This window comes from Hoplias malabaricus, chromosome 4 (genome assembly GCF_029633855.1).
Source record: "Hoplias malabaricus isolate fHopMal1 chromosome 4, fHopMal1.hap1, whole genome shotgun sequence".
Taxonomy (NCBI): Eukaryota; Metazoa; Chordata; class Actinopteri; order Characiformes; family Erythrinidae; genus Hoplias; species Hoplias malabaricus.
Window position 1 is genome coordinate 65,901,937 of NC_089803.1, and position 25,952 is coordinate 65,927,888.

A 25,952-nucleotide genomic window follows, 5' to 3' on the forward strand; every position below is an offset into this window, starting at 1 on the left:
TAGGCCTCATCTTATCCATCTGCAAACTTTATACACTGGTGGCTTAATAGAATCTTTATATAACACACCCAGGCGACACAGGCCGTTCCTTCAGACTGTACAGGCTTCAGAAGTAAAGCTTCCTAAAAGGGTTCTTTGGAGCGATGCCATGAAAGAAGCACTTCTGGCTTCATAACAAACCTCTCAACGGATGGTTCTTTAACTCTCTGTGGGCTCTATTTAAAAATGTGTGCACATCTTATTAAAGTCGCATTTTGTTTCACTTGCGTGTGACCCCCACGTGAAATCAAACCCTCAGGCCCCGAGGCTGCGTCTTGTTCCTCGCCATGTTCCACAGCACTGCAACTTCAGCAGAAGGAGACACACTTCATGCCATATCACAATATTCAGATGCCGACGGAATTATGGATTTTGGGTTCAGGTGATTTCCTGAGTGTTCATTGGTCAGCTGGACACATCCCTCTTCATAGCCTCATAACTCCAAGGAAGTCTCTGATCTGTTTTCTGCACTGTATGATCTCAAAGGTATAAATAATGAATTTGACGTGTGGGTCTGTCTGTTTACACCAAAAGGCTACAGAAGTAAAAGAACCTCTACTAAACTCATTTAAAGGCTGCTCCCTCTCTCTGTGACACACACACACACACACACACGTGACCCTGCTCAGCTGGTCTCTGGAAGCTGCATTTTGTGGTCGTATCTTAAACCACATATACTGCTCTAAACACCACATCAAATTAATGCAGCATCAATACTTTTTTGAGAGCAGCATTCAGTGCAGATGGGGCGGCACGGTGGTGCAGCAGGTTAGTGTCGCAGTCACAGATCTCCAGGGACCTGGAGGTTGTGGGTTCGATTCCTGCTGTTAGTGAGTGTCTGTGAGGAGTGTGGTGTGTTCTCCCTGTGTCTGTGTGGTTTTCCTCCGGGTGACTGTCTGTGAGGAGTGTGGTGTGTTCTCCCTGTGTCTGTGTGGGTTTCCTCCGGTGACTGTCTGTGAGGAGTGTGGTGTGTTCTCCCTGTGTCTGTGTGGGTTTCCTCCGGGTGACTGTCTGTGAGGAGTTGATGTGTTCTCTCTGTGTCTGCGTGGATTTCCTCCGGGTGACTGTCTGTGAGGAGTGTGGTGTGTTCTCCCTGTGTCTGCATGGGTTTCCTCCGGGTGACTGTCTGTGAGGAGTGTGGTGCGTTCTCCCTGTGTCTGTGTGGTTTTCCTCCGGGTGACTGTCTGTGAGGAGTGTGGTGTGTTCTCCCTGTGTCTGCATGGGTTTCCTCCGGGTGACTGTCTGTGAGGAGTGTGGTGTGTTCTCCCTGTGTCTGTGTGGTTTTCCTCCGGGTGACTGTCTGTGAGGAGTGTGGTGTGTTCTCCCTGTGTCTGTGTGGGTTTCCTCCGGTGACTGTCTGTGAGGAGTGTGGTGTGTTCTCCCTGTGTCTGTGTGGGTTTCCTCCGGGTGACTGTCTGTGAGGAGTGTGGTGTGTTCTCCCTGTGTCTGTGTGGGTTTCCTCCGGGTGACTGTCTGTGAGGAGTTGATGTGTTCTCTCTGTGTCTGCGTGGATTTCCTCCAGGTGACTGTCTGTGAGGAGTGTGGTGTGTTCTCCCTGTGTCTGTGTGGGTTTCCTCCGGTGACTGTCTATGAGGAGTGTGGTGTGTTCTCCCTATGTCTGCATGGGTTTCCTCCGGGTGACTGTCTGTGAGGAGTGTGGTGCGTTCTCCCTGTGTCTGCGTGGTTTTCCTCCGGGTGACTGTCTGTGAGGAGTGTGGTGTGTTCTCCCTGTGTCTGTGTGGGTTTCCTCCGGGTGACTGTCTGTGAGGAGTGTGGTGTGTTCTCCCTGTGTCTGTGTGGGTTTCCTCCGGGTGACTGTCTGTGAGGAGTTGATGTGTTCTCTCTGTGTCTGCGTGGATTTCCTCCGGGTGACTGTCTGTGAGGAGTGTGGTGTGTTCTCCCTGTGTCTGTGTGGGTTTCCTCCGGTGACTGTCTGTGAGGAGTGTGGTGTGTTCTCCCTGTGTCTGCATGGGTTTCCTCCGGGTGACTGTCTGTGAGGAGTGTGGTGCGTTCTCCCTGTGTCTGCGTGGTTTTCCTCCGGGTGACTGTCTGTGAGGAGTGTGGTGTGTTCTCCCTGTGTCTGTGTGGGTTTCCTCCGGTGACTGTCTGTGAGGAGTGTGGCGTGTTCTCCCTGTGTCTGTGTGGGTTTCCTCCGGGTGACTGTCTGTGAGGAGTTGATGTGTTCTCTCTGTGTCTGCGTGGGTTTCCTCCGGGTGACTGTCTGTGAGGAGTGTGGTGCGTTCTCCCTGTGTCTGCGTGGTTTTCCTCCGGGTGACTGTCTGTGAGGAGTGTGGTGTGTTCTCCCTGTGTCCGCGTGGGTTTCCTCCAGGTGCTCCAGTTTCCTCCCACAGTCTAAAAACACACGTTGGTAGGTGCATTGGCAACTCAAAAGTGTCCGTAGGTATGAGTGTGTGAGTGAATGTGTGTGTGTGTGTGTGTGTGTTGCCCTGTGAAGGACTGGTGCCCCCTTCAGGGTCTGTTCCGGCGTTGCACCCAATGATTCCAGATAGGCTCTTGACCCACCGCGACCCTGAACTGGATAAGCGCTTACAGATAATGAATGAATGAAGGTTACCACAGCAAATATTACTACAGTAGTGTGTTCACGTCTTATTTCACCTCATAACACAATGTTAGTAAAGTACTGACTAAATCACGCAGCACTGTATAGTAACGTAAAACTGTAAGTTGTTTATCGACGTGTTTTTTTGGGACCTGGCTGTGTTTTGTTACTATATCTTCTCCCACCAAGATTCCCCTTCCAGTGCACTGTACATCAACGCTTCCTTTTGTGAAGTAAACAACCTAGAAACTCAGACCACAGCATAAGAAACAGGTTGTACGTAGCCTTCTGATGAATTATACAGCTCAATCTGAGAACTGATAATGTGTGTCCTGGTCTCCCCCCCCTTGCTGTTGTGTTCTGCTTCTTTGAGCCACTAGTTTACCACCCATTCCTTTCAGTTATGGAGTTTGTGGAAAAAAAATCGTGGGAAATTCTGAGAAGATGACCAGCTATTGTCACTGTTTGGGTGTTGATTGCAGAAAAGGGATGTCAATAAAGCCTTATTGTTGCTAAATGTCACATTGGTCTCTGCGGCTAAATCTCTCAGAGCTGAGCTCAGAGTTTCACTGATTCCTGACTTTGCGTCTGTACACACACACACACACACACACACGTGTACAGAAGTCTCTATTGTCCCACTGAGGTCATCGTAGTGCCTGCTGTGTGCATGGACAGAAAAGATGTTCTGTGTTGGAGAAAGAAAAGAAAAAGTGGAAGATCATTTCACTTTCCTTGCTGCCAAGGATTCAACATATGAACAGTAGCAACCAGGACAACAGATCCTTAACCACATATTTCCATTCACTCATATTATGGAAGACTCTTGCTATAACCCACACTTTACATACCATCTGACTCCAGTGTGGTGAGACAGAGCGGAAAAATCAAACCGATGCAACTACAGTAAATATTCACAGTTGAAATAAATTACTGAGATGTTTATCAGTGCACACACACACAACTTGTATAATCACCATAGACAAACACCAATACGTATAACTCAGAGACCACCAGTGGGATTTAACCTTTGTACTTCAGATCCACCTTCCTGCAGGGGTCTGCTTCCAATCATGATCTGCTACAGCTGCTGTGTTTAAGATCTCCAGCGTTTGACAACTGGACCATCGCATACCGCGTCCTGCCTTAACAGATCATATGAACCAGATGGAACATCCATGGATATGTCCCACTAAACTGACCACCTGGCTTCATGGAGTGCAATAAATTGCAAACACGGCTCTGGCTGCATGCAGGATCACTACGTCGTAGGCTTTTTAAATAAAACCTGGAGTAAATTCAGCTATTGAGCTACTGTAAGCTCACGGTTACCATGTGCAATGCTAAATGTCAGCTGGGTGGATAAAGGGTTGTCGTGCCTGGGGCTTTAGAGCTGTTAGCTTAGGGCAGCCATGGCCTAATGTTTAGAGATTGTTAGAATGGTTAGAAATCTTCCCCGGACACAAAGGATGGCTCCCCCTGCTTTGTCTGTGTGTGTTCATGGTCACAGAGGGGTTAAATGCAGAGGTCAAATTTCATTATGCTGTTGGACAATGACCATAAAGCACTCTGTCATACTTTCACACATGAGATAAGGTTCCCTAGAGTGTGAGGGTATGCCCCCTAGAGGGGTGTGGAGCTGTTGCAGGGGGGGCACTGTAAGGCAAATGAATACATAATTAACACATGTCCCTTGTAATAACTCTAGTTTAAAGGTGATTTTTTTTCAGTATTTAATTTTATTCAATAAGATGTTGCCTTTATGTGTGAAGTAAAGTGTTTAAGACAAATCCCAGCATCATTTGGACGCAAAAGTGCACCAGTCAGTTACTGGGATGGTCCAGAGAGGCATTAGTGATCTGATTGACACTCATCAAAAATGCTATATTCGAACAGTAAATGAGGTTTATTTCAGAGCACAACAGATCACGGGTCACTGGTTCAGTTAATGGTGGCTCTGGCTCCATCTGCTGCAGAGCTGTAGACTTGTTGGGCTTGTGGTATGGCTCTTACATTTCTAAATTGTGACTGCCGCTCCACCCTGTGGTCAACACGAGCTACTACAGCAGGCCTGTGTTGCATTTTGGGAATGGACACATATATAAACATAGGCATCACTCATTTTGTTTATTAAAGTGGTCAAAATGATGACAGCGGTGGTCAGATGGAAATGCAAGCAGTGAAAATGCAGCAACCTCTAATAGTGGTTGGTGTGGTATAGTGGTAACACCACTGGCTCACATGTGAGAGACCTGGGCTACACCAGTGCGAGTCCTTGGGCAAGACTCCTAACACTGTGTTGGCCTACCTCTAATACCAGTAACCGTGTAAGTCGCTCTGGATAAGAGCGTCTGCCAAATACTTTAAATGTAAATGTCTAATCTTCTGGAAATGCTTGACATTGGGTGCCGGAACATTTCTGTGGTGATCTGATTGCATCCGGTCAAATAGTCAACACTGAGGTCAGGTGCTAATGTTCCCATCACTCCCACCACTCAGTGGATGTTGCTCTATTACTCCAGACGACACAGCTCCACGGCTCAGTACATCTCTAGCCAAGATTAGGCATTGAGCACAGTGGCCTAAGTCCGTGAAGGATGGATTGTAAAGTAGCTAATCTCAGCTAAGTCCATTTTATCAGCTCCACTGTCCATACAGGAGCTACAATTACAGACTGAAGTCCACCTACTGCTGGTTTTTAAAGCCCTCAGTCACTGCTGGACTGAGAATAGTCCACCAACCACAAATATCCAGCCAACAGCGTCCTGTGGCTGGCGTCCTGTGTCAACTGATGAAGGACAAGCACAAACGGCAGCAACTGATGAGCTACTCTCTCTGACTTTACATCACCAAAGTAAACCAATGAGATAGGTGTAACTATAAGAGTGGACACAATGTTTACAAACTCGAGCAGCACTGCTGTGTCTGATCCACGCATATCAGCGCAACACACACTGACACAACAATAACACCTCAGTGACTGAAAGTGGCTGAAATGTGCTCTCTCAGAAATGGGTTTTTATCGTCAGCACGTGTGTCGGCCTGTGTTTAGCTAAATTCACTGGACTTCATGCTCAAAGATAAAAGGCTCGGCGCAGCCTGAGAGAGTACCCCCTCCCCACGGTAATAACGTACATCGCAAAAATATTTTGAGACGGTATGACGGTAAAAAAAAAAAGGATACCTTCCATCCCTACCACCACCCAAATAATGGCTGGTGGTCTTTGAGGGGTCCTGACTATTGAAGAGCAGGGTGAAATTGGGATTAGAAAGTATGCAGAGAAACAGGTGGACTACAGTCTGTAATTGTAGAACTACAAAGTGCTCCTGTGTGGTCAGTGAAGGTGATATAATGGACAGTGAGTGTAGATACAAGGTAGATGTTCCTAATCCAGTGATCATTCAGTGTATAGTGTATATAAATATATATATATAGCACTCTCTGAGGTAAAATGACACTGTAATCATGGAAGCAGCTGTTGATAAGCACTTTCTGGAATAAACCTTTATGGACCTTTAACCTGGGGTGGCTTAGTGGTGAGCACGTTCGCCTCCCAGCGCTGGGATATTGGGTTCAAGTCCCATCTGGGACTGGGAATGTTCGCCCAGTGTCAGCATGGGTTTCCTCCCACAGCCCAAAAACATGGAGGGTAGGTGACTTGGCTTCTGTCTAATAACTGTCCTGGTGTGTGAGTGAATGTGCATGAGCCCAGATATGGATTAGCGCTCTATCCTATAGTGCCCGATGCAGTCCTCCAGGTGGACGGTCGTTCCTGGTCAAGAGTATGCTGTGTGTGTTTGGCTGCCGCTTCTCGCCAGTGTGTGGAATGAGTGTTCTGAGCAGCATGGATTGTAAAGTGTCCTTGGGTGTCTAGAAATGCGCTATATAAGTGTAAAGATACAATATAGATCTGTGGGTTGTTATGAAGGTTGTCATGTAGTTTTACAATTACTATTCCCTGTTCCAGCCACTGGAACAAAATAACAAGAAACTGAACTGTCAAAGTCCACATCACGCCCCAGTGCCTACACTGGCATAACAGGCAACACTGCTCATCTGTGAATGTGTGTCCAGTTCAATATACTCAGCCACATTTAGTAGAGCTCTACAATTCTGGAGTGGAGATGTGTGATGTGGGTGATACCAGAGCCATCGGGACTCAGCTAGAAGCACAATGGGCTCACAGTGCGTGTAGCTCTCCCACATGTTTAGCTAATAAAGCAGATGTCCACTACAAAGAAGCCTTTAGTGAAATCTGTCTGAGGCCGTCTTGGGACAGCATGTCTCAACTGGATTTCACGGCACAACCCTCGAACGCCATGGACGAACCCTGCTAGCACTGAAAGGGATCATGTCATGCTGCTGAATGCTGCAGATCAACTGCCCTGACCTCTAAATAACAGCTCAGGGCAAACATGATTAGACTTATTCCAGAGCCTTTTAATCTTGATTCCTACATTTCCCAGAATTCACTGGGGACACTGCTGCATGCATTTAATGGTAGGAAAGGTTTATATCGTAGTGTGGGAATGTTTACTCATAACGATCGCAGTGACAAAGAAATCCTTCTCGCCTTGTCACGAGAATTGTCTTTTTTTAATACTATGCAACAGTTATTATACAATGACAAAGGAGAGGGAGAATGTTTGAATTACAGTTATGTGTTACACAAACAAAATGTTTGTGGCCGATATATTATTTGCTGATAAGTGGATATTTGTGTTTACTGTTATTGGTCTGGGCGGCACGGTTGTGCAGCAGGTAGGTGTCACAGTCACACAGCTCCAGGACCTGGAGGTTGTGGGTTCGATTCCCGCTCCAGGTGACTGTGAGGAGTGTGGTGTGTTCTCCCTGTGTCTGCGTGGGTTTCCTCCGGGTGACTGTCTGTGAGGAGTGTGGTGTGTTCTCCCTGTGTCCGTGTGGGTTTCCTCCGGGTGACTGTCTGTGAGGAGATGGTGTGTTCTCCCTGTGGGTTTCCTCCGGGTGACTATCTGTGAGGAGTGTGGTGTGTTCTCCCTGTGTCTGCGTTGGTTTCCTCCGGGTGACTGTCTGTGAGGAGTGTGGTGTGTTCTCTCTGTGTCTGCGTGGGTTTCCTCCGGGTGACTGTCTGTGAGGAGTGTGGTGTGTTCTCTCTGTGTCCGTGTGGGTTTCCTCCGGGTGACTGTCTGTGAGAAGTGTGGTGTGTTCTCCCTGTGTCCGTGTGGGTTTCCTCCGGGTGACTGTCTGTGAGAAGTGTGGTGTGTTCTCCGTGTCCGTGTGGGTTTCCTCCGGGTGACTGTCTGTGAGGAGTGTGGTGTGTTCTCCCTGTGTCCGTGTGGGTTTCCTCCGGGTGACTGTCTGTGAGAAGTGTGGTGTGTTCTCCCTGTGTCCGTGTGGGTTTCCTCCGGGTGACTGTCTGTGAGGAGTGTGGTGTGTTGAACCGTGAATGTCCTCCTTTGAAGGTAACACAAAGGCCCACTCTATGCAAACCTGAAACCTGGAAGGTGAGCAGAACTTTACAGAGCAGACTGCAAGAACTGAAGCAGCTGAGCACTGATCTGTACAATGTCCATCACTCGATGTTAGAGCTACACTTAATCTCTTCGCTGACACTAGAGCTGCCCTAGGCAGGGACACGGGCAGCAATGAGAACCCTGGTGTGGTAGTCCAACATGCAGCCACTGCAATATCAAAATCATTTGAATTCTGTCCTTGATGTGTACGATGAGAGGAGGCAGGAGAGAGGCATGAAGCGACTGAAGAGGCCGGCTGTATGCCAGCTCACCCAGGTTCAAAGGCTGGATGGACTCAATAAAGAAAATGTATTAATAATTTCTGACCTCATCAGCACAAGGTGATGCAACAGTACTGACAAGAAATGTCTCAGCTGACCAGTTAAGGTCAATTTCATGTTTTTGTTCTGAATTGGCAAAACGTAGCCTGAACGCCCTTGATGAGAATCCTGCTGATGTAGCCATATTTGGTGATGACTTTGTGCAGAAAACAGCTTACATTTAGGGTAGTCTTGCATTGCCAGACTCAGTGTTGTTAGTAATAATAGTCCCCCGTAGGGCTGCATGGCAAAGGAAAAAAATTGATACTTAATATTGATAACACACATATATATATATATATATAGTGGGCGGCACTGTGCAGCAGGTAGTGTCGCAGTCACATTGTTCCAGGGGCCTGGATGTTGTGGGTTCGACTGTCTGTGAGGAGTTTGGTGTGTTCTCCCTGTGTCTGCGTGGGTTTCCTCCAGGTGACTGTCTGTGAGGAGTTTGGTGTGTTCTCCCTGTGTCTGCGTGGGTTTCCTCCGGGTGACTGTCTGTGAGGAGTGTGGTGTGTTCTCCCTGTGTCTGCGTGGGTTTCCTCCGGGTGACTGTCTGTGAGGAGTTTGGTGTGTTCTCCCTGTGTCTGCGTGGGTTTCCTCCAGGTGACTGTCTGTGAGGAGTTTGGTGTGTTCTCCCTGTGTCTGCGTGGGTTTCCTCCGGGTGACTGTCTGTGAGGAGTTGGTGTGTTCTCCCTGTGTCTGCGTGGGTTTCCTCTGGGTGACTGTCTGTGAGGAGTTGGTGTGTTCTCCCTGTGTCTGCGTGGGTTTCCTCTGGGTGACTGTCTGTGAGGAGTTGGTGTGTTCTTCCTGTGTCTGCGTGGGTTTCCTCCGGGTGGCTGTCTGTGAGGAGTTGGTGTGTTCTTCCTGTGTCTGCGTGGGTTTCCTCCGGGTGGCTGTCTGTGAGGAGTTGGTGTGTTCTCCCCGTGTCCGCGTGGGTTTCCTCCGGGTGCTCCGGTTTCCTCCCACAGTCCAAAAACACACGTTGCAGGTGGATTGGCGACTCGAAAGTGTCCGTAGGTGTGAGTGTGTGAGTGAATGTGTGAGTGTGTGTTGCCGTGTGAAGGACTGGCGCCCCCTCCACGGTGTATTCCCACCTTGCGCCCAATGATTCCAGGTAGGCTCTGGACCCACCGCGACCCTGAACTGGATAAGGGTTACAGATAATGAATTAATAAATGAATATATATAGTTCATTTCAGTAATTCCATTAAAAAATTAAACTTGTATATTATACTCACTCATTAAACACAGACTGATATATTCCAAGTGTTTATTTCTTTTAATTTGATGATTATAACTGATAACTAATGAAAACCCCAAATTCAGTATCTCAGAAAATTAGAATATTGTGAAAAGGTTCAATATTGAAGACACCTGGTGCCACACTCTAAACAGCGAATTAACTCAAAACACCTGCAAAGGCCTTTAAATGGTCTCTCAGTCTAGTTCTGTAGGCTCCACACTCATGGGGAAGACTGCTGACCTGACAGTTATATATAATTTAGAGAGGGTTTAGAGACTTCAATTAGAGAAGTCAGTCAGAATAATCCAAACAGGGAGTCAAACTGCCTCACAGTCTGTGGAGGATACAGTAGGAACCTGAAGCTCTCACAGAAAGCCATGTCAGGAAAGGAAAGTGTTCTTCCACGGTATAAGATCAGTACCAGCAACTGCGGCTGAACCCAGGGACAGTTATAGCCAGGGCCAGATAAAAACACCAAGCCTTTCAGGCAGTTAACAGATTTGCTCTCAAGAGAGAAGGTCAAGCTTTGTTTCAGTGTTTTTCATAGCATTCTCACCCAGAACTCACAGATCTAGAACCTTAAGCTTTGTTTGGTTCAGGTCTTTTTCTGAAAGTGCTGTAGATAACCGCCCCACTTCATCAGGTCATTTGTTTAATGGCTCTTTACTTCCTGTGTAACACTTCATGTCACACTACGTTATGCAAATCTGTAAAGGATTATCCCTCAGTGCTTCACATCATTTTACATGGTCAGGAGCAGCGAAATAAACCCATACTGAAAACGTATTACCAATAAACTACACTGCCAGCTTCTGGATCCTGCAAAACATGTGTGTATGTACTTTTACACTGACAGAAAAATTCTCATCAGCCAAACCCAGAGCTCATTTCAAAGTGGATCTCTGAAGCTTGCTGCAGCAGCTAAACAGCAAGGTCCATTACCCAGACTTCCTTCCTAGAAACCAGTGGGAGTGTAATCGAGTTATAAATCTCTACTGTAACTAATGAACCTGAACATGCATTTCTTTCCTATAATTAAATATAAATAGTGTCAGTTTAGTAAGACTTGCTTTATGAAAATTAGCTTTAAACACTAGCTTAACAGCCCCCTGGTCAGGCTACTGCGAACTCTGTGTTCACATACTGGAAATAATGATACTGAATTACTGAAATTCTGGCTTAGCGAGGTCATTAAACTCTCAGGAAAACTGTCGCTGTGGTGGTACCATCAAGGGTAAACATTCAGTACCTTAGGTTATGGAACATAATTGTACCATATTGTATAATATTTGTTGATATTACGGTGGTGCAGCAGGTAGTCGCAGTCACATAGCTCCACGGACCTGGAGGTTGTGGGTTTGATTCCCGCTCTGGGTGACTGTCTGTGAGGAGATGGTGTGTTCTTCCTGTGTCTGCGTGGGTTTCCTCCGGGTGACTGTCTGTGAGGAGTGTGGTGTGTTCTCCCTGTGTCTGCGTGGGTTTCCTCCGGGTGACTGTCTGTGAAAATTGTGGTGTGTTCTCCCTGTGACTGCGTGGGGTTCCTCCAGGTGACTGTCTGTAAGGAGTGTGGTGTGTTCTCCCTGTGTCTGCGTGGGTTTCCTCCGGGTGACTCTGTGAGGAGATGGTGTGTTCTCCCTGTGACTGCGTGGGATTCCTCCGGGTGACTGTCTGTGAAAATTGTGGTGTGTTCTCCCTGTGACTGCGTGGGGTTCCTCCAGGTGACTGTCTGTAAGGAGTGTGGTGTGTTCTCCCTGTGTCTGCGTGGGTTTCCTCCGGGTGACTCTGTGAGGAGATGGTGTGTTCTCCCTGTGACTGCGTGGGATTCCTCCGGGTGACTGTCTGTGAGGAGTGTGGTGTGTTCTCCCAGTGTCTGCGTGGGTTTCCTCCGGGTGACTGTCTGTGAAAATTGTGGTGTGTTCTCCCTGTGACTGCGTGGGTTTCCTCCAGGTGACTGTCTGTGAGGAGTGTGGTGTGTTCTCCCTGTGTCTCCGTGGGTTTCCTCCAGGTGCTGTCTGTGAGGAGATGGTGTGCTCTGGACCCTCCGTGACCGTGAATTGAATAAGCGCTTACAGATAATGGATGGATGGATGTTATTACATGTGTTGATTTTATATGCCAGGAAATTTGTATGATATTATGTTCTTTTATATTACCCAGTTCTGTAATTAAAGCTTATAAATATTCTCCCCACCTTCTGAAGAAGAGAATGTAATGTACTGTTAGGTACTATTAAAGCTACATTTAAACTGTTTGCCCATTTAGTGACAATAATGAACCTGTACAGCACATTTTTTTCTGAGAGTATATGGAGTTCATTCTTCTTGTGCTCATGAATGAAGTGAGTATATTCACATCGTTAAGGCATGCAATTACACAAACGTCCTGTGATGGATTAGCACCCTGGGCAGGACGTGTTCCTGCTTTGCGCACAGTGATTGTGGCACCTACACCAACCCTGAACAAGATGAAGCAGTTACAGAAAATGAATGAATATCACACGAGCGTGAGTTTGAAAGCAGAGCTCTACAGCATCAGTGGCTGCCTTTGGCTTTGAATGCGCTTAAACCTTTAGGCTGTGTTTTGATGGGTTTTGATTCCACTCAAAATGCCCTGATATCTATGGATGCGGATTCTGCTGCGGAGTGCATTTTTTGCATTGAAGATCCTCTCAAATAGAGTTGAAAAATGTTCAGCGTGAGCCTCACTTGAGACTGCAGTCTCCTGCCTGTCCCCGAATCACAGCCAGGATGATATTCAGTATAGCACCCCCTCTCACATTAATTATTTATAATTATTAATAATTTCTTCTAAATTCAGTTTTGTCCATCACTATTTTTACCCCCAGAAAATTAGGTAAATATGAATACTAGGGTTGGGCAGTATAATTGTAATAATACATGCATCCGTATTTAAAAATGTGGATGGTATTGCAAATTTGGGACAGTATTTCAAATGTTTGACCAGTTTGAGTGTCTGAAAATGGGTGGGGGAAAAACCTCAAGCCCCGAAGCCCACCACAGTTCTGAGTTGATACTTCTGAATAGATTTCCTCACAATTTGATACCTCTGTGGTCAGTTTGCTCGCTGGAAAGTCCTCGGGTGTTTCTACACATGCCTTACTTTGTAAATATGAAAACAAACAAAGGGGCTTGCTCCGACACTGCACTCTGTGTGTCGCTCTACCCCAACCCTTAGCCCTGGTAATACCATGTACTATGTTAATATTTTGAGATGGTATTATTGTATGTGGATACCACCCATTCCTACTTAATGAATATTAATACACATTCTTATACATACTTTGATGTAAACATTTGGCAGAAATGTTGTTTATACATCTACTGTTCACTGTACAGTGGAACCTCTGCTAACGAACTTTCCAAGATACGAACCGGGCATTTGAATATTTTTTGCCTCCACCAATGAACCATGGCCACTGACCCCAATAGGCGAGTCTCCCAGCGCCAAGACTTGAGTGAGCTTTTAAGATTAGCACATTGTAGCTTTAGGAATTTAGCATTAGTGTAAATAGCAGACATCGAAATCCGTGCTAAGTTAAACCGTATCTACGCTTCGTCTCCCCACATTCACCGCCTACTCTCCGTTATTCCACCCACCCCCACCTCCCGTCATACAGCCAGTGCCTGTGTTACTGCTCCAGCCAGTCGTCACGTCTTCAAGGTAGCGATGTGTAACCACTTACAACTTTATTTCTTTTTTATTACTGTTACCACTGTATTTCTCTTTTATTTTTAGTAACGCTACGTGTATTTTTTTACTAATTTGAGAGTTTTGTAAACGAACTGGGTCACGGAACGAATCAAGTTCGTAGGTAGAGGTTCCACTGTATTTGTTTTCTATTGATGCTTGTATCTGTGATGGACTGTGAAACTGCTGTTAACCCAAGGCTTAGTTACTCACAACTGTATCCAAACCAGCTCTTACCAGTCTGTGTGTGGGTCATCGATGACTAACAGTACTTTGGGTTTGCGAACTGCAGGTTTGGCCAGAGCAGCTGCACTTGCCGCTGATGCAGCGGCGGCGACGGACTCCCCGTGAGCTGCAGCTTTGGCCTGCACTGCGCTGGCTATCTGAGCTGTCTTCACCACGCTGGAGAAGGAGCTGAGGAAATTCCCGGGAGAGGCAGCTGGGGGGGCCTGAGGCTGGGCTGCCGCAGTAGGCTGCTGTTTCCTCTCTGTGGCCGGCGAGGCTGGGGAGCTGGTGGAGCTGCTGGAGCCGGGTGGCCTCTGGAAGTCCATCATGTAGCCGTTGGGGAGGTTGGCTACGAAGCTGCTGTCCGACAAACGCCTGCGCAGGTAGTTCATGGTGCTGCTGGTGATAGGCAGAAGCTAAGACAAGAAGAGAGAGGAGGAAGAATACAGAAAAATGCTTAACTGATATGTCAACCAGTGCTGCTGCTTCATATTTTAGCTCATACATAAATGAACACATATGTATTACACATGTAAATATATCATGAATATATGAATTCAGATACTTTAAGATGCACCACACAGACTTCAGTTGTGCATCCACAGTGTATGATCTCCATTGAGATTGAGCACTCAACCAAATGTCCTACTGCAAACTATTAAACAAACTTAACAAACAAATAAAACAGACTTGTCTTCCCTGTGGGAAGCACAGTGGCACAACAGGGTCCTAGGGCTGTGAGTTGGAGCCCAGCTTTAACTCTGTGTTCTCTCTGTGTCTGTGTAGGTTTCCTCCAGGTGCTCCAGCTTCCTAACACAGTTCAGAAACACCCGTTGGTAGGTGGATTGGCTACTCAAAAGTGTCCATAGATGTGAGTGAGTGAATGTGTGAGTGTGTGTCGCCCTCTGATGGCTTGGGTAAGCTCCGGACAAACCGCGACACTAATCAGGAAAAGCAGTTACAAAAAAATCAATGAATGTGTGTTGGATGGTTGTGCAGAAGTGTCCATAGCTCTGAGTGTGTGGTGCTCGATTATGTTCCTGCCTTGTGCTCAGTGATTCCAGGAAAGCTCCGGACCCACTGTGATCCGGACGTGGATAATCAGATACAGACAACGAATGAATGAATGAATGATTTCCCTGTGGTCTCCTGGAATTCCCTGATTTTCTGGGGTTGGTGTTATTACAGATCACCAGTACACTTCCAACAACATAGCACTACCACAGAGCTATCACTGCAGCGCTGAGGATGATCCATGATTAGAAGACAACAACAAAACAAGAACAGTTACTGAATGAATAAATGATAGCTGCGTTTTTACAGTGATTTCTAGAAACCCCACTTGTTTACATTCTTTGGAACATTTGGAGGTTTTTTCACCCCCCACACATCAGCTGATGAGTAGACAGGAGACGAGAGAATTCTTATTAAGGAAGGATTAGGAGCCAGATGTGGTCACAGTGGCTGATTTAGTAGGATGTCGAGTTAACAAACCTATGCCCAGAGATCTTTTATAATCCCAAAGTCAGGACCTCGGTTTTACATCTCATTTGAAGCACTGCACGTTCCCAGGAAGCTTCTCATCCAAGTACTAGCCCAAACCTGCTTAGCTTCAGTGGAAACTCATGCTTTGAAGTTTGGGCGCACTGTCTGCTTGACGTGAAAATATAAAATGGATAGTGCCTCTCAAAGAGTTTTTGTTAGATGTGAGAGGGTAAGTGAGTAAGTAAATGTGTGAATGAGTGAGTTACAAGCCAGTTCCATTAGGTGCTTTGCATAAAAAAAACATTTCTCCCACCACCCTGGTAAACAGGTAGCCTGGTTAAATCCCTACAGTTCATAAATCCCTACAGCTTCACACACTCCAGCGACTGCCTGAAGTCTTGAGGCATTGCTGGCACTCTCATAAGCACAAATGGCTTGCTATTTGGGGGACGTCATACTGAATCCATGGAATAGAACAAAGTGAAAACTTGTGAGATTCAGAACATTCGTACAAGGCACAAGGCGAGTAAACAGTAAAGTCTGAACATAATTCTGGCAAACAAAGACATGCCTACTGTAATAACACCGCACATATTATCACAGTGTGTGAAGAATGGGCCAAAGTAGAGGAGCCTGAATTGCCCTACATAATACACTAGATCAATATCTTGTCCTGGACAAGGACAAACAAAGTAGGGAAGGAAGCACTGAACCCTGAGGTTCCCCTGTGCAACTGGATCAGGCTCAGCTACATTTACTGCATGGAGTTGTACAGCACCTTTCTTCTAAAATGAAGGACATCACATTGGTAGCAGACAGTTTTCCCATTGGATTTCCTTCAATGCCACGAGCAAAGAGAAAGAAAATATATTTTACATATATATGGATGACACAGTAAACACAGAAATAAATCAATAATTAAATAAATAACACTGTTAACCAGCGACTGCATACAGAACAGTGAATAATGATGTGTTCGGTTGGGTTTTTGTTATTTATTCTGTACTTGAACATGGCTGGAGCCAGTTGCAGGTTAAAGGAAATCTGTGGCAGTCAAACGTAACAAATACGTTCATCTGACTGCTCATTGATTTCAGTCTATTTAGACTATGCAGTGTTTCAATGTTACATTAAGTCCTTTAGAAAATTACATTACTCAAGCATCACCCAAAGCAATCAATGAATTAGCTTTGCTGGAAAAGCAAGTGAGTGGACTTCAATGTGGAGCTGCAGGGGTAAACATCTGCGGGCATCTGAATCAATAGCTCCCTAATTTCCTAAACTGCTGGAGTGGACTGACAGCCCTGGCTTTTAATACATTTTAGTAACGGCAACATAGGATCCTCACTCAAAGACACACTTTAACGTTATCCTATTTTTAAACACAAATCACAGTCGCTGGCCAAACCCCCTGGAGATGTGGCCCCCTACAGAGACATTGCTGAAGACGTTAACAGGATATTGGTACCCTACACTCTACAGCTATGCTGATACATGGAGCATAGTGACTGCTCTGTGTGTTCTTCAAAGCATTAGTGTAATATACACTGCTGTCCTCCCATGTGTTGTTGTGATCGGTTAAATGAGAAAACAGTGATGCACTGAAATGAAAATTGGCTGAAGCAATATTAACGTTCTCTTGACTGTGGACAAGATCGACTACAAAAATAGGGCATTATTCTCTAATAAAAATACACATTGTGTCTCCCATAAAAAGACAGGGTCTGAACAGTGATCAACAATCTCCCGGTTCAACATGCTTCTTGCCGAACCGCCTACCGGGCCGACCTGGAAGAGGCATTTCCGCTTACTGACTGACCGACCGACTGACTCCTAATGCTGAAACATGCATGCGCTACTAGGAACTGTCAGTTAAACCATATTTCACAGAAAGAAGATGCTACTGCACCATCTGGGGTTGGTTCAGCCATATTTCACATAGTGCTTTTCCACCAACGTGGACCAGGGAACAGTTCCAGTTTGTGAACTAAATTTGGAAACGTTCTACGTGTTTCCACCAACATATACTGGTTTGCGAACCAGAAAAAATGGTTCCCAGCTGGAACCAAATAACAGTAGGTAATTGAGCACGAATTGTGGCTGAATAACAGGAAATAAGACAGGAACACCCTCCATTTGTGTGTGTTTCTGGGGCTGTGTTACGTTTCTCTGCTCTTCACAAGCTCAGCAGGGCGACTCGGACCTCGGCAACATTAGGAAGACATTTTGTGGCATTAGTGTTTTTATAAAACTCCATATAGCTGTGCACATCTACATTAAACTTCACAAGCTTTACTCTGTTACATTGAATAATTATTTAAATATTTATTTATTCATTCATTATCTGTAACCCTTATCCAGTTCAGGGTCGCGGTGGGTCCAGAGTCTACCTGGAATCATTGGATGCAAGGCGGGAATACACCCTGGAGGGGGCTCCAGTATTTCACAGGGCAACACAGACACACACACACACCTACGGACACTTTTGAGTCGCCAATCCACCTACCAACGTGTGTTTTTGGACTGTGGGAGGAAACCGGAGCACCCGGAGGATTCCCACGCGGACACAGGGAGAACACACCAACTCCTCACAGACAGTCACCCGGAGGAAACCCATGCAGACGCAGGGAGAACACACCAACTCCTCACAGACAGTCACCCGGAGCGGGACTCGAACCCACAACCTCCAGGTCCCTGGAGCTGTGTGACTGCGACGCTACCTGCTGCGCCACTGTGCCGCCCAAAAAATATTTAATAAATATTAAATACAAATTATTATTATATAAATAAATTGTAATTCTTAATTCTTTAAGAATTCTTTAGTGATAGGTCATCTAGTATTTATTTTTAAATAAAAATAAACAAAAAAAAACAAAAAAACACTGCTAGTGGTGTTATATATTATGAACAAACTTTGTGCTCCTATATAATAAATAACCTACATAATAAAAACCACATTTAAACAAAGACATTGATACAAAGCACCAAAGCTTCTCCAGACCTTTCAATGACAAGGGTCTGTATTTAGGGCATTTCCTGTTTTTGAAATATCACACCTCTGTGACAATGGCTATTACGCTAATGGCGGTCCGGCAAAACTAGGCCTGCCTAGGTTCTCTTTGCTCTTGTTCAGTCCAATGTTCTCACCAATTTCAAATGAAATCTAAGTTTATTTGTCACATGTCATTCATGGTACAACTAGCAGTGAAAATACCAACTCCACCCTTCCCCTCTGTTTGTTTTCGAACCTAGGAGCCTAGGGGAAAACTAACTGGCCAGTTCTTTCAGATTAACTAAAGCCCCTTTAACGCATGCGCAATAACCCCAGATATTTACTGGCTGCATGTGGGAGCCCAAATATCAATAACATTTGTCACAGATCTTACAAGGATTTTATCCCACTAGTGCCCTAGTACAATGCCCAGGTAATGTCAGAGTGAGCCCATGTGTGAATAGAGCCACTAATGTTCCGGAGTATTACTTTGTATCTCCTGCTGCACAAGCTATGCCCTAAAGCACATAGAACAATTCCAGCCACAAGGAAGCACCTGACACAGAAAACTGTGTTAAACATGTGTTAAAGAACCACTCCGGGGCACCTCTGGAACTGATTTGCAGAATTTTCTCCAGAGATCATATATGTAAATGGCTTCACAGATGTTTGCTAGCATCATGCTGAGTGAAGGGAACAGAGGGAGGGCCATCTCTGACCCCTAAGCCACTATTGGACGGCACCTGGGTTATGGTCTTTCTGTCTGCTCTAAAGGCATCAGAGCAGAAAATGATCATTTAAAATGTAATCAGTGGAAGTTAACAGGCATTTCAAAGTAAGCAAGAGAGTGAAAAGAAAGAGCGAGGGAGCAAAGAAACGAACCAAGGACCAAGAAGCCATTGCATAAGCAGTGGTGTAGAAGGGAGAGATTGATGCAGCCGAAGATTTGCAGCCTTTAGCCATGGCTTCGAATGAAAAGCAGCAGGAAAGTGATGGAGCTTCCTTCAGATTGTGTTTCCAGTCATTGTCTGCTTTAATGCGTATTACCCTCTCACTCTCCGAGAGGCTTTGCATACGGAGCAGAGAGGAGTCCTCTGACCGGATGAAACCCAGGCGTGATTAGCGGAGGAGAGTGGGTTATGACACTTTAAATAGGCCTGAAGAAGAAAGCAGCAGGGGGCTGGAGGAGGACGATAAAGACATTTACAGGAAGGCGTGAGATAAGGCGCTAATTGATGCAGCACTGCCTGTGCGGCTGGTGATGAAAGCCAGAGATTCTGTCTGATCTGAACGGTGAAGACATACAATTGCATAACCAGGGATTCGGGGGGAGCATTCACACTCGTAGCCCTGACCGAGCACACTTGGGACAGGGAATCTAATAGGCTTTGCTGAAAATGCAGCGGATAAGTCACCGGAACACATAAGACGTGTGAAGTCACTGATAAATATATCCAGGCAATACGTGACAATGGCAGTAACACACACAGTGACACTGCTTTTCAGCAGGTCTGTGCCAGCTACAGATACTGGAAAAAGTTAAAGTAACTTCAGATTTACAGTTTTAATAAAAGGACTAAATAGTGTAGGCATATATGTATATATAAGTCTTCTATATCTAGTCCTTTTATTAAAGGCTAAGCACCACTTAATGGACCTCCATGAATATTCCACATTATTGTAGTTACTGACATATATAAGTATGAATTAAAATGAAAATAGCAGCTTAATTTGCTTTAAAACTGACAATTTTATTAAATTGACGGAAAAACCCGAGCTCGCTACGGAAATTCTTGAACGCGACCGTGACGTCACTGGTGGACAACAGCTGAACAACGCCGCGGTAAAACACCGTTATGACTGACTGTTATGACAGTATCTAGCTAAATAACCAACATTATTCATGACAATAGCCTAGCAATAAGCTAAACTCAAATGTAGAGGTACCGTTATTCTTGTAAATGTGATCGAAGTCGAACTCGAATTCATCCGACACTATAAACCTCCGCAATGCAGCTACGTAGCCGAGTATAATCTGAGACACTGAGTTTAGCGAGTCAAGCTAACGTTAACTAACACCAACTAAAACAGGCGAAGTGAGTGTCCTTACCCTGTTTACCTCCATGTTACAGAGGCTCTTGAACACCTTTCGTTGGTGTCCTTACATGCCCATATTGTTGGAAAAGCGCCAGTGAAATGAGCTACAGATAACGGAGTGAGCGGATGGTCCTTTCCAAAGTGCCCGTTTAAAGTTGACAAATTTAGTCCATTTTGATTGCAGCCAAAAACAACACACCTTTTCGTCATTTTGCATTAAATTAAGTGCAGCTTCTAGAGTTGTTGTCCACCATCTACGTCACAGGCAAGACGCCTATTAGAGTTTCCCAACACCGTTGGGGGGGGGGGGGGGTCTTTTAAACCTTATTCCTTGAATTAGTAAGAAATAACATGTTTTCTGACGACCAATAAACACAAGTTAGGAACTCAAATTCCACTGTATTTATTTGTTTGACACTTTCATATCGCTGGTGCTTAGCCTTTAAACTTATAAATCTGAAGTTTAAATCTGTATATGTATATACAAATAAGGTGTATATATATACCTTCTGAGTACAGTGAAGATCAGAAGCTAGCAGAACTGCAAAGATCAATTCAGCTGCCAGTTCACAGTGGAATATCTCTCCAGCTCTTGCTGTGATAGCTGTGCTTCTACAGCATATCAAGATACTCATCACCAGTTTCTGTGTTAATAAATGTACTGACAGGTCTGGTTTATTTTAGCTTTGTACACATCGTGTGATTACGGTGAGATTAAAGGTGTTGGAGCTGTTTTCTTAACTGAAGCTTGTTATGTGTCAACACACTATTGTCTTACCGTGTACCCTGTGTTCAGACGGTATTTCAGAAAGTAAGGTGAGGTGCTACTGAAACTTTGGGACTCATCTATGTTATAAAATGTACATGAACATGCCTGCTTCCACAAATAATATCGATAACACTGGACCCACTGCAGCTCTAGCTAGGACTGAAACACATGAGCACACTGAGGGCTCATCACAATCAGGACTCATCTTAACACCCGTATCACGCATCTAAATGAGGAAACAAATAACATGGAGACACAATTATCTTCACTTCACAGTCAGTAACAACCTGACTTGAATTTGCAGTAAAACCACTGCTGGGAACATTTTGACTGGGGATACATTAAAGGAAGGACTTGAGTAAATGTGCGGAGGCACTAAACGAAAGCTGAAGCAAAAGCCCTAAGCACAAGCATGTTTCCAGACATGTGAACTGAATGATTCAGTTAGGCAATTAACATCCTGCCATGCTCTGTGGCGTATATAACACTGCTGAACAGACTGAGCTGCCCTCAATTCTCGACCAAGACCGTAAAAGGAATAAGGGTTCATTACTGGGGTGGTGGTTACCGATGATTTGCTTGTAAACACTGCTCAGGTGACAAGAGTTACAGTGACACACGGACAACTGCGTGAAATGTATCGGTAGAAACAGCTGGACGTTGAGCTTCGGTAGTGAGCAGTGACCATGACACGTGCCTTTGTGCAATACGTAATATAGAGTTAAATCAGCTGTTCCTTGTGTAAATGGTGATGTCAAAACCGGACTGACCTATATACACCTGGTCTTGAGAGTTAAGACTCTATACAGAGTCTGCCAGGACCATATTCAGGAACCAAAACACCACCCAATACAAGCAACATGATTGGTAAAAGACTAATTAAGGAGGACCCATGTTGATAGTAATTGGACAAACATCCATCCATCATCTGTAAGCGCTTATCCAGTTCAGGGTCACGGTGGGTCCAGAGCCTACCTGGAATCATTGGGCGCAAGGCAGGAATACACCCTGGAGGGGGCGCCTGTCCTTCACAGGGCAACACACACACACCTACGGACACTTCTGAGTCGCCAATTCACCTACCAACGTGTGTTTTTGGACTGTGGGAGGAAACCGGAGCACCCGGAGGAAACCCACGCAGACACAGGGAGAACACACCAACTCCTCACAGACAGTCACCCAGAGGAAACCCACGCAGACACAGGGAGAACACACCAACTCCTCACAGACAGTCACCCGGAGGAAACCCACGCAGACACAGGGAGAACACACCAACTCCTCACAGACAGTCACCCGGAGGAAACCCACGCAGACACAGGGAGAACACACCAACTCCTCACAGACAGTCACCCGGAGCGGGACTCGAACCCACAACCTCCAGGCCCCTGGAGCTGTGTGATTGCGACACTAACCGGCTGCCGCCCAAACTACGGCCAACGTTGAGATTTATATGTGTAACTCAATCATTGTCTAGATTCACTCCTCACCTGGACGTAATATATTTATTAGTCGTACATTAGAAACAACGAGGTGTAAAATGGGTCATTGTGTCTGTGAGAACCATCTATCCACAAACACAGAGAGGAATATTATATCAAGGTTACAGTGCGTGAATTCCTCTTTACAAAGACAAATGCACATTGGAGAGTTCAGTGGTGAAATAATCAGTACGTATTGATTTGCAGCATTCTGGTTTCAGTCTGTTTTTTCTCATTCATCTATCTCTCTCTCTCACACATATTTCTCTTCAGCTTAGGCTTCATTACTAGCCGCAGATGCGCAGATGCATGGCTGACAGCGACAATGAGCATTCCCAGAGGGTAGTATGAGAGGCCAAAGCATTCCCGACAATTAAGGAGGAAGAAGAGGCAGGATCGCTTTCGTGCTGTCACTGGTGAAAGGGGTTATTAAATCAGCCACCCTGCTCTACTGGCTCCTGAGTCAGGGCTGGAAAGATAACCCAGAGTCACGCAGACTGACTTGGCAGCGTCCCTCGCTCTCCTTTACAGAGTGCAGAGAGAAGGCTTTTACATGCTGAAAAAGCAGCAGTCATGGATATATGTCCTGGCAAACTTTCAGGCTCTGCAGATGTGTTAAAGAGGGCAGGGGTGACCGGAGAGGAAGAGAGGAGGAGAGCCCAGCAAAGCTGATGTGAACGTGATAACGGGAGTAAAGCAGAGGACAGGTACAGCAGGCTCTTTAAACGCGGGAATGAATGATGCCGAATGATTACATTTAATAGTGCTTTTCTAGACACTCAAACCACCAATTTAACACCACTTTAATTGTGCACTCTGGGCTGCTGGTGACTTCCACTCCTATCTTTTGCCTCAAAGTCAGTCATTTTCTGCTAGACTTGTTCCTAAAGTCATCACTGGCCAATTTTTTTCTGAAATGAATTGTAAAAATGGGTAATTTGACCTCTTTTGCTGCAGTAACTGTAGCTAAGTGGGCAATCTTACATGTAGTTTGTTGGGACGGGACAGAGACCACCTCCTCTCAAGGGTCTTGGTGTGGTTGTTTCAGTCTACACCCAAATACTGTATTCACACCTTTTTTTTCATTCATTATCTGTAACCCTTATCCAGTTCAGGGTCGCGGTGGGTCCAGAGCCTACCTGGAATCACTGGGTGCAAGGCGGGAACACACCCTGGAGGGGGCGCCAGTGCTTCACAGGGCAACACACTCTCACACACTCACACCTATGGACACTTTGGAGTCACCAATCCACCTACCAACGTGTGTTTTTGGACTGTGGGAGGAAACCGGAGCACCCGGAGGACACCCATGCAGACACAGGGAGAACACAACAACTCCTCACAGACAGTCACCCGGAGCGGGAATCGAACCCACAACCTGCCAGAGACAGACGTGCTGTGTGACGCCAGCCTTCCAGAAATGTTTTCGTCCGCATGAAAACAGTGACAACAAATCTGCACCTTGGAGAGTGTTTTTGAAAACCTCCAAAAACATTGTTTTCATGTGCACGGGAGGCCAAAACACCTCAAAAACCTCAGTTTTTAAAGATAAACCTCTGTGTGGACGGGGCCTCTCATGATAAGACAAAAAAAGGTAACTGAATATCACGTCTATCTCTAAATCATGTCAAAATACGTTTCTTCTGCACCACATCTCCGCAGAGATTAGAATTTTTCCATCTCCCTGGGGTCTCAAGTCAGTTGAGGAATGAAATGAGGAATGAGCACTGCTTTATAAATGAAGATGATAAACTAAACCCGGTGTGTTTAATGAGGCAGAAAGCTAAACTGAGCAGAGCTGACAAATGTGGCCTAGATTGCGTAAGTTAGTGTTTTTCCAGGTTTCGCTCGTGTTGACTGTTGACGGCAACTCTGGGCTCAGAGGTTTGTTGAGAGCGTGTCATGAGGCAGGGCACAGAAAGGCATTGCGCTGTGAATAGCCTAAATAACCTAAAGATGCAATACTTTAACAGCAATATTAAATTTTTAATGGGAACAGGATCATACATTTTAGTCATTCATTCATTCATCCTCTGGAATTATTGAGTGCAAGCACCATGGCAGGGCTTCACACACTCACCCAGTCACTCACACCTGTGAACAATATCATACACTCACCCCGTCACACACACACATTCACACCTGTGGTCAGTATTGTTTGAGAAAATCTGAGCACAGAGGAAACCCACACAGACACCGGGAGAACAGACCAAGCTTCTTACAGAAAGTGTGTCACATCCTGGCACTTTCTGGTTGTTTTCCTCCTTTCTATGTGGCTCTCTCTTCGCTGTTTTCCTGTCTCTACACATGGCTTTGTTTATGTTCATTCTCCGCCTTTGTCCCGCCTATGTTCCGCCTTCTTTTCCCTCGTTATCTGTGTCAGGTGTGTCTAGTTAAGTTCGTTTATTTAAGCCCTCTTCCCTCACTTCCTGGGATCGGTCATTTTGTTGGTTTGAGTTTTGAGTCTGAGTTTGTTTGTTCATTTGATTTTGGTTTGTTTTCGTCGTTGTTGTTTGTTCATTTGTTTTCGTCGTTGTGTTTGTTTCACGCTCATGGTTCTTCGTAGTGTTTCTCGTTTTTGGTTTCTCGTTCCTGCTCGTTAATGTTATTTCGTGTTTCTCGTATAGTTCGTTTGTTTTGTTATTTCTTTATTAAAGTCTGTGTTGTAGCGAGTGTGTCCGCCTCCCTGAATCTACTCTTCACACCACCCTGACAGAATGACCGATCAAAAAATGGACACAGCTAACACGGACTACCCCTTTAGGAGAGGTGTAATTCGCCGGACTCCTTTCCGCAAAGATCCCGTGGAGGAGGCGTTGAGAGCGGCTTCAGAGTGGAGTCAACGGCTGCAGCTCATCTCTGGTGCGGTTCATTTCCCACAAACAGAAGACTCGATTCATGAATCGAGTGATTCCTCCAGCGGGAATCGACGGAGCCGGAGGAGAGAACAGGCTCTAAACCCAGCTCCAGATAATTACCCCCTCAGGTCCGGGGAGATTTTTGGGGGGGCGTTATATACAAGGGCTGTTAGCCTCAGATCACAGGACATGGGAAATGAGGCTAACAGGGGCGCATCTCCGGAGGACCTAAGTTTAAAGTCCCTCGAGAGTGCGCCCAAACCCGTTAAATCCAAAACGCGTGCTCGGCGAGCAGCACAAGCACCTGCATTGCTGGGCGTGTCAACTCCGGTTCCTGTAAGAGCGGCACTTCCGGTAGCGCCTCTCTCCATGCCCGCGGCACCTTCGGCCGCACCTGTCTCCCTGAGCGCGGTGCCTACGGCCGCGCCTGTCTCCATGAGAGCAATGCCTACGGCCGCGCCTGTCTCCATGAGCGCGGTGCCTCCGGCCGCGCCTCTCTCCATGGACGACGTCGCAGATTCTTCTGCCTCCGTGGACGTCGTCGATAGGACACCAGTTCCCAAGCACCGCTCTGCGTCCACTCCTGACATTCAGGAGAAGCTTACAGGCCTCATGGCACGCCTGGAGCTCTCCTTGAAGGCGGCGCGCGCCTCTCCTGTCTTCATGAGAGCGACGCCCGCCT

At 45.9% G+C, this 25,952-nt stretch overlaps 1 protein-coding gene across 1 annotated transcript in view; it reads right to left on the minus strand.

Moving 5' to 3' along the window:
- The window catches only part of syn3 (synapsin III), a 154,425-nt gene that overhangs the window by 121,814 nt on the left and 6,659 nt on the right, over positions 1–25,952 (minus strand). Inside the window, exon 2 of the mRNA XM_066667437.1 lies at positions 13,604–14,007. Coding sequence (XP_066523534.1) covers positions 13,604–13,983 — 380 coding nt within the window. The 5' untranslated portion in view covers positions 13,984–14,007. The remainder of the gene's footprint in view (positions 1–13,603; positions 14,008–25,952) is intronic.